This window comes from Dipodomys ordii, unplaced genomic scaffold (genome assembly GCF_000151885.1).
Source record: "Dipodomys ordii isolate 6190 unplaced genomic scaffold, Dord_2.0 Scaffold125, whole genome shotgun sequence".
In the NCBI taxonomy this organism is placed as follows: Eukaryota; Metazoa; Chordata; class Mammalia; order Rodentia; family Heteromyidae; genus Dipodomys; species Dipodomys ordii.
Genome location: NW_012267341.1, coordinates 1756766 through 1766383, shown reverse-complemented (window position 1 = coordinate 1766383; position 9618 = coordinate 1756766). Strand labels below are relative to the sequence as shown.

Sequence of the window (9618 nt, the reverse complement as noted above, 5' to 3'; positions counted from 1 at the left end):
CAAAGGAGGAGGCTGCAATGCTTGGTAAGAAATGTACGCATTATCCTGCCCATGTAATTGTAACCCCTCTGTACAGTATGTTCACAAATAAAATTAAAAAAAAAGTTGGAAGTGGCACTGTGGCTCAAGTGGTAGAGCTCTCGCCTTGAGCTGAGAGCTGAGGGACAGCACCCAAGCCCAGAGTTCAGGCCCCCACACCAACAACAACAAAAAAAAGAGTCTCATGGAGTTTCCTGCCTGGGCTGGCTTTGAACTCTGATCTTCTCAGCCTCCTGACTAGCCAATATTACAGGCGTGAGCCACCGGCCCCCAGCGGGGAGCACACCTGAAAGCTAGGGGGCTACAAGGAAGGGTGAGTAAGGGGAAAAAATGAGAGGCTTATTTTCTCAACATGAGTATCAGACAATAGTGGCCTCATAAGGAAGAAAGGAAGAAAGTAGGGCTACCTTAGCCATAAGCCAACAGGCCTAGGTATTTAAGCTTCAGATCTGGCTATAGATGCCTTTCATGCTGGGTATAGGCTTCACCTGCCAAAACACTTGTTTTTTTAAGAGGGAAGAGTCACAACAAAGTGTTATTACTTTCTTTTGTGCCACCTCTCTCCTAGCTTCTGCTAAAGGGCCTTCATGATCCGTTGACTACTTTTAAAAAGTGTTGCCTTAGTTGGGCATGGTGGCCCATGCCTGTAATTCCAGCACTTGATGCTGACGTGGGAAGATTCTGAGTTCGAGGGCAGCCTTGAACAACGCTGACAGGAAGATTGTCACTAGACAAAAAGGAGTGTAAATAACAGCATTATTTCCATGTATACGAGAAGGTAAAGTAATGTGACCTAGTGTTAGGGAAGAGCCAAATGTCCAGAAGCAAATTGCAGAGCCCTCCATGGAGCCACTGCTGTACTTTTGGTGAGCAATCCTGACTGCATTAGGCATCATGTGAAGCCAGCTGCCAAGAAGCCTCTGATTTACAAACTTGTCAAGATTTATTGACAGGTTGCAATACCACATGGGCCCTTGCCAAATCCCTTCTCTGTAATTCCTGCTAGCTAGAGCTGGTTAGTGACAAGCTGTTCATGTTGAACCTACATCAAACTGTGTTCTATGTGACCAGAACTTTCTTCCTGTCTTAGAAAAGAGGCCATAAGGGGCTGGGAAGGTGGCTCAGTGGTAGAGTGCTTGCCTTGTATGTATGAGGCCCTGGGTTCGATTCCTCAACACCACATAAGCAGAAAAAGCCGGAAGTGGCACTGTGGCTCAAGCAGTAGAGCGCTCACCTTGAGCTGAAGAGCGCAGGGACAGCACCCAGGCCCAGAGTTCAGGCCCCACACTGACCAAAAAAAAGAAAGAAAGAAAGAAAGAAAGAAAGAAAGAAAGAAAGAAAGAAAGAAAGAAAGAAAGAAAGAAAGAAAGAAAGAAAGAAAGAAAGAAAGAAAGAGGCCATAAGAAGGCCTGATGTCTAAGCTGGGGCAGTTAACATAATGCTGGTAGCCAAGAGCCCCTTAAATTGCATTTCATCTAGGCAGCATGCACTATCAGCTGGGAGCCAAAGACTGGGTTTCTTTTTCTTTTTTGTGCTGGTCCTGGAGCTTGAACTCTGGGCCTGGGCTCTGTCCTCGAGCTTCTTTTGTTGAAGGTTAGTGCTTTTTATCACTTGAGCAATAGCACTACTTCCTGCTTTTTTGGAGTAGTTTATTGGAGATAAGAGTCTCATGGATTTTCCTTCCTGAGTTGGCTTTGAACTATGATCCTCAGATCTCAGCCTCCTGAGTAGCTATGATTATAGGTATGAGCCTCCAGTGCCCAGCTCTGTTTTTTTTTTTTTGGGGGGGGGTGTCAGTTGTGGGCCTTGAACTCAGGATACTGTCCCCGAGCTCTTTTTGCTCAAGGATAGTGCTCTACCACTTGAGTCATAGCGCCACTTCTGGTTTTTTTTGAGTAATCAATTGGAGATGAAGTGTTTTTTTTTTTTTTTTCTGGTCCTGGGGCCTGAACTCTGGGCCTGGGCACTGTCCCTCAGCTATTCAGCACAAGGCTAGTGCTCTACCACTTGAGTCATAGCGCCACTTCTGGTTTTTTTTGAGTAATCAATTGGAGATGAAGTGTTTTTTTTTTTTTTTTCTGGTCCTGGGGCCTGAACTCTGGGCCTGGGCACTGTCCCTCAGCTATTCAGCACAAGGCTAGTGCTCTACCACTTGAGCCACAGCGCCACTTCTGGCTTTTTCTGCTTATATGGTGCTGAGGAATCGAACCCAGGGCCTCAGGAATGCAAGGCAAGTGCTCTACCACTGAGCTACCTTCCCAGCCCCTCCAGTTTACTTCTTGAAGTAGCCATATGAACTGGTGCAATGTGCTGCTCCACTCTATCTCCCAGGCCTCCACCCTCCACAAACAGCTCTAATCCTTACCTACCTGCTCTTTCTGTGGCCAGAGTGCCTGATGACAGCAAGCCCCTGGATCTGACTTTAATTCTGGGTACTGTGTCAGTAAGAGGTGGAGACACCTCTCTGGTAGCTGAAACTCAGCCTTCAATACCCAGTCCGGTCGTGGGTCCTGAACTCTGGGCCTGGGCGCTGTCCCTCAACTCTTCAGCTCAAGGCTACACTCTACTACTTGAGCCACAGCGCCACTTCCGGCTTTTTTCTTATGTGGTGCTGAGGAATCGAACCCAGGGCCTCAGGCATGCAAGGCAAGCGCTCTACCACTGAGCCACCTTCCCAGCCCAAGTATCACTTATTTCTGTCTGGAAACTAAATAATGATCCCAACCAACACTCTCTTTCTTGAATCTTAGAAAGGCTGAATGAGTCATTGTTTATTTTTGGCTCTTCTTAGGATCTAGACAAATATACAAAGGGATGAAGAAGAGTAGGAAGGCCAATGAGGGGCAGCCTTTTTAGACAAATTTCCACTTTAACTCTTGGCTTCCTTCAGCAACATCCATCTGTAAGAGTACATGGCTTAAAATTTCCATAGGGTCGGGTGCCACTGGCTCACACCTGTAATCCTGGCTACTCAGGAGGCTGAGATCTGAGGATCACAGTTCAAAGCCAGCCTAGGCAGGAAAGTCCGTGAGACTCTTATCTCTAATAAACCACTAGAAAACCAGAAGGGAGCTGTGGTTCAAGCCATAGAGCGCTCGCCTTGAGCTGAAGAGCTGAGGGAGAGGGCCCAGGCCCATAGTTCAAGCTCTAAGACCAACAACAACAACAACATCAAAATCTTCCTTAGGGCTGGGCTCCTTGAACACACTAAAAAGCCAGGCTGGCTTCCTCAGTGATGCTAACTTACAGCTCTAAATGTTCCAACTTTTGGGGGATATTTCCTTTGAGGATATTCTTTCATCTGTCAGTCTCAGGCTGTCTATTTGGAAGAAGAACTGTTTCTAAGATTGGTGTTTATCTACACTGTTGCTGAGATGTGAGAAAGAGCAAACACCTGGCTCTCTTGGACTAGCCTGAAAGATGGAGGCTCTGCAGCAATTCTGGTTCCCTTTTCATCCAGATGTGTGCCTTTCCCTTCCTGGGCAATGATACTTGATTATAATTACCATTTACACTGGTGGCTCCCTCTGAAGGGACAGAGCTGGAGCTTTGTCACACTTGGCCAAGGTGCCAAATGCCCCAGGCTCAGACTACTTCTCATCTGCTATCAATCTTCTAAGCTGATTCTGAAAAGCAATGACCGTTCAGTAATGCCTCTCCTCTATCCTATTACATGGCTGACCCATGAAGTCAGAAATGGGTAAGAACTCCCTCAAATCAGCCTGGTCCTTCACAACTATTTGGAAATGGCAAGGGGGGGCCGGACCGTCAGGAGAGAAGGTGAGAGAGCCAGGAGAAAAGGCCTAAAAGGGCAGGTGACTAGGCTATCAGCCACCATGATATGATGGTTTAGTAGAGGCTCAAGGGCTAGTTTTTCATCTTCTCACTTAAGCACTCCCTCCCCTGGCAAGAAACAATTCTCTAAGCTCTTATCTACTGTCAAGTCAGGTTTTATAATACCAAGGATCCCAAGGAGCTCATTCCTTGCTTTGTGCTTGGTGACAGTGCCGAGGCTGACAATGGAGGAGAATCAAGAACAGCACTGACAGCACAAAATGCGGCGCAGCTGCCTGTGTCTGGACAAAGGCAGACAACCACCTGTTTCAGGGGGAGGGCTACAATCTTGCCCAGCTGGCAGGCTTGGATACTGTGCCCTTGGGAATGGGTGTACCAGGGAGCTGCGTCACCCACAGACAGGCAGCAAGCCTTAGGCAGCTGCTCAAGAAAAAAGATAACCACCCGAGCTCCTATTTTCCTATTTATTTGTTTTTCTTATTCTAGGCCAGAGACCAATCATAGACTGTTGAAAAGATGTCACTGCTCTCAATTATCCTCCCATTTCCCTTTGTACAAACCACCTGACCTGCTTAAACATAATCTAAAATGGCTCTTTACCAGACAGCATAAAGTTACAAAACATGTATGTGTATTCCTGTGGTATATTTTTCTGCAGAAGAATATACTGCTTTTGTGAGAACTTTAAAGGATTTTTTTTGGGGGGTGGAAAAAACGGTAAGAAACAGATATAGGAAAAAGGTCTGGATTGGAAAGTTAGGAAGCCCACTTCTGGCAATAATCTTTCTGAAGGCTTTGGGTGAGTCTTAATCCTCATCTGTATATTGTTCTGTTTTCTTTGCCTAAAGCAGGGATGAGGAACCTTTTTTTCTGTCAAAGGCCATTTGAATATATGTATTTTAGTCATGGGGCTTGAACTCTGGGCATGGGCACTGTCCCTCAGCAATTTAGCTCAAGACTAGTGCTCTACCACTTAAGCCGCAGCGCCACTTCTGGTGTTCTGGTGGTTTATTGGAGAGAAGAATCTTACAAACTTTCCTGCCTGGGCTGGCTTTGAGCTGTGATCCTCAGATTTCAGCCTCCTGAGTAGCTAGGATTACAGGTGTGAGCCACCAACGCCTGGCTCTATTTGAGTATTCTTAACATCATTTGCAGGCCATATAAGCAGACAGCCAGTAGCAGATGACAGGAAGCAAATATGTCTGCCCTGCTATGTACCAAAGGATTCTGTAGTTCTTATAGGACCCATGGGGCAAATGTTCTCCATTTCTACCATGGGAGAACAGCAGCTTGTTTTAGGCTTTAAAGCCAAAAAGAGATATAAAGGTGATTAAGATATGAAAGGGACTGAGAACTGGGGAAGCTTTGAAGAACTTAGGACAAAGTCACATCCACATCAGATTTATATTGGGTCCTAAATTTCCAGGCTTCAGGAACTCAGGAAATCAAAAGAAATAGCACTAAAAAGATGGGCTAAATTAGTGTCTTCTTGGTCTGTGATGAGACACTGTTCCACATGTCTAGTGCTAGTTGCCATCTTCCTTGAGGAAGAGTTTTGAGCTCCTGCTGAGTAAGAATCCCCCAGGCAGCCCAAGAAGACTTAGCTTCCTGAGACTCTGGAATGCTGAAGACAACATATGGAGAGAAAAGAGAAAATCGAGGCCACAGCCAGCTTCATGCTTGGCTAAGGAGTCTGTGACTCATACCAAGTATGTGGGCTGGGGTTTCAGACATGACACCTTTGAGGAGGCCACAACAAAATAAGATAGAGATTCTCCCTCTATGAGGGCAGACCACTTTGCAAGGGACTGGGCTGGGACTTTGCTTGGGACCAATGTATGTGGCAGGAGTCATAGACAACACTGGTGGAGGAAAGAGATCTCTGAGAAAGAGGGGAAGGAAGACTTGCAACTAGAGTGCTGTTATAAAGTGAAATAATAGTCCAGAATTCTGCACCAGTTTTGGAAATGAGGTCTACTAAATTCTTCTTATGAATTCCTAAGGAGAGAATGAGATAAAAGAAATATTTCAAGGGGCTGGGAAGGTGGCTCAGTGATAGAGTGCTTGCCTTGCATGCATGAGGCCCTGGGTTCGATTCCCCAATACCACATAAGCAAAAAGAAAAAAAAAAGCCAGAAGTGGTGCTGTGGCTCAAGTGGTAGAGTGCTAGCCTTGAGCTGAAGAGTTGAGGGACAGCGCCCAGGCCCAGAGTTCAGGCCCCACGACTGGACCCCCCCCCAAAAAAAGAAATATTTCAAGACTCACTGATCCTGGATCATGTATGGACAGCCTGAGGGATGAGTAGAAATTGATAGATGCAGAACCCTAGATAACAAATGGCAGAGTCATGAAAGAGGCAAACTGGAAAGGCACAGAAAGTAGTGAAGGATGTTCTCTGGACACACATGCTGAAGAGAGAAGCAGCTAGCAGAGGAAGGTATTCTCCTTGCTAAGAGTAGTCTGATTTTAAAATCAGGTTCTCTCTCCATAGTTACTGACCTAACTCAGTTGACATGGGTCAATCATTACTCAACTTACCAGACAGGAATGGATCCAAATATATACTCTAGGATAACTCACCAAGGACTTTCTGAAATAGCCAGAGATTCCTGTGATACTAGTCACATCATGCTCTGTGATCTACAGAACACCCTAGAAGACTCTGCACCAAGTGAAGGACAGCATTAGGACAGCCTAGAGGCAGAAGTGGCATTTAGTTGCTTGGAACCCTGCAGTGTCCCACACAGCAATCAAGAGTGATCTGCAGTGAAGCACAGAGCTTCACACTCCCCACCTGGCTGGGTCTAGAAATTGATGACAAATCAGGCTGATCCCCAAGGGTCTTAACTGAACAAATGCCTGGATAGACACCTATCCTCCAAAAAGTCAGAGGAAGGGAAAGGAATGTCATCAGGACAGAAATGCTTTGGCTCCCTGTCTCCTCCTACTCCCTAATTTAAGGCAAGATAATAATCATTTTGACTTTAAATTGAGCTTTTAAGTCTGCCTTCACTATTAAGAACTACAGCTTCAAGCAAAAAGAAAAACAGGCAGAACACAGGGACAAGCTGTTAGAGATCAGTGGCTTGACAAATTAGGGTTTTAACAATACCTTATTTCCATTTTATTCTCTAAATTAATGTCCACAGCATTAACTCTAAACTGTCAAGTAAAATTTTGAGAAAAGGTTTTAAAAAGAATCTGTTTTTGTCTGCAGAGACTTTACTAAGAAACCAGGAAACAAGAGACAAAAAAAAGAAAATAAATACTGCTTGACTCAAGAAGACAGTCTCTAAAGCAGCTTTGTGATAGTATCTGGATGGAGAGCTAACTCCATTTCTTCAAGGAGCCTAAGAATTCCCTGGGCAGGAGGATGCTATACTCCCCTTCCAACAATTTTAACTGATAGTTTAAAAATAGCCTTCAGATGAACCCTGTTCATGCTACACCTTGGCAGAGATACTCTTAACTCCCATCCCTGCAAACCTCCATCTCCCATCCTGAGCAACTCACTCTGGTCGGCAGATCACCAGGTCTCCTTTGTTGGTGCCATAGGCCAGGCCAAGCCCTGGCTCAGGCAGCCAACGGGCAGAATTGATGCTTACATGTCTCCGCTGGTCAGCAGGCATTGGGTAAAGGACATTGAAAACTCTCTGGGTGGGAAAGAGAGAAGAAAAGACAATAGGAGAAATGTTACCAAAAACAACAAAATCCAAGGAGAAATAAATTAACCACAGAGAAAAAAGACACGCTGGATATGAGCTGATCATTAACTTCTGTGGGAGAGCTTGTGGGAAAGGGGAAGGTAGGACCCTCTTATTTTTGGTGAGAGCTAGGTCTCTTCCAGGGCATTCTAGAAGCCTAGCTGATGTACTCTCAAGAGTTTTCTGCTCTTCCCATCTAGCTTCTTTGGCATCAGCCTCATGCAGTGCCCACCACACTGGGAAGGACTGCCCATAACTTTCCTCTGGCCAGAACAACCAGCGAGAGGCAACCTGGGTTGGTAGCCCTGTTACCATGGAAATTTTCCCCAGCTTGCACAGCAATGGGGAATTGGAGGTGATAGGGGGGCGGGAGGGGGTGATAACATTAGAGAACATTCTTAATTCATCTAATTAAAAGCACTATTAAAACTGCTATTGTTCAGGAAACCTAAAAGATATGTTCAGCTGTAGGGAGCAAGCAGAAGGGAATCTTGAATCCACAGGCACATGGTTTCCTTCTAACAGAGAATGGAAAGGAACTGATGAAAGGCATGGAGATCAATTTCTGCTTCTCAAAGCAAGAGATTTTCCTTTCAACACTTTCTACCCATCTTTCTGATGGACTGTATTCTGAGAGGTAGTTTGGTGGATCTAGGGTTTCAGCTGAGGGAAAACCAGCCTCAAAAGTCTTTCTGAGAATATTCAGAAGAACTTCAGTCAGATAGGAACAGGCCTAGGTCAAGAAGAATGAAGGGCACAGGCTTTTACTGAGAAAGGCAAGTCCGAGTCCTGATAAAATGTATTACAGCTTCTCTAGATCTCAGTTTAAAAAAAAAAAAAAAGCAGGTACATGTTGGGCACCAGTGGCTCACACCTGTAAACCTAACTACTCAGGAGGCTGAGATCTAAGGAACAAAAGCCAGCACAGGTAGAAAAACCCATGAGACCCTTATCTCTAATGAACCACAAAAAGCCAGAAGCAGAGCTGTCGCTCAAGTGATACAGATTTGAGCACAAAACGTCAGCGAAAGCACACAAACTCGGAGTTCAAGCCCCAGGTCCTGCAAACCAGAACAAACCAAACAAAAAACCTCACAAAAGCACCTAGAGCTGTGGCTCAAGTGGTAGAGTGCTAGCCTTGAGTGAAAAAAGCCAAGAGAGCACAAGGCCTTGAGTTCAAGCCCCCATATAAAGTACCTATATTCAAATGACTGAGGAGATTAAAGCCATGTGCTGGTGGCTACATATCTTTAATTCTAGCTACTCAGAAAAGTTGAGACTTGACAATCAATCTTAGTTTGGAGCCAGCAAGGGAAGATAAGACATCAGGACTCTCTTAACTTCAATAGCCAGCATAAAACCAGAAGTGGACACACATGGCTTACATGACAGAGTACTCACTATAATAAAAACAAGCAAAAGCATGAAGCTTTGAGTTCAAGCCTTTATACCAGCATGCATGCATGCATGCGCACACAGACACACACACATACCAAACTAAGATAAAATAAGATGATAGATATAGAATGCCTGACATGATACGAGTTCATAAATGGTAACTGCTGTTATTGTTGCCAGATACCTGCATCTGGCCTATGAAAAGGACACGAAGTTGAAAACCTATAAACTGGAGTGTTATTTCCCATGTAGCCTCTCTAGTTTTTATTCTATAAAATAGGGATGAACTTCATCTGTTTTTACTTACCCCTAGGGCTGATGGGAGGAAAATAACTGAGGATAAAAATAAGAGTGTGTTTTAGAAAGCAATATTCATAAAATGAATTTAGTTTTTGTTATGTTTTGTTGGATAAAAGGGCTTGCTATGTTGCCCAGGCTGGTCACAAATTCTTAGGCTCAAGAAATACCACCTACTTTTGTCAGGTCCAGCTTAATAATTACTTCTATTAATTTAATTTTATTTTTTTTTGGGTCCAATCATGGGGCCTGAACTCTGTGCCTGGGCGCTGTCTCTCAGCTCTTCTGCTCAAGGCTAGCAGTCTACCACTTGAGCCACAGAACCACTTCTGGCTTTTTTTTTTTCCTGCTTATGTGGTGCTGAGGAATTGAACCCAGGGCCTCA

General features: G+C 44.8%; 1 protein-coding gene across 1 annotated transcript in view; it reads right to left on the bottom strand.

The window, feature by feature from the left end:
• Ambra1 (autophagy/beclin-1 regulator 1) overlaps window positions 1–9618 on the bottom strand; it is a 170100-nt gene that overhangs the window by 2763 nt on the left and 157719 nt on the right. Inside the window, exon 15 of the mRNA XM_013029964.1 lies at window positions 7348–7487. Within this exon, the coding sequence (XP_012885418.1) occupies window positions 7348–7487 (140 nt within the window). The remainder of the gene's footprint in view (window positions 1–7347; window positions 7488–9618) is intronic.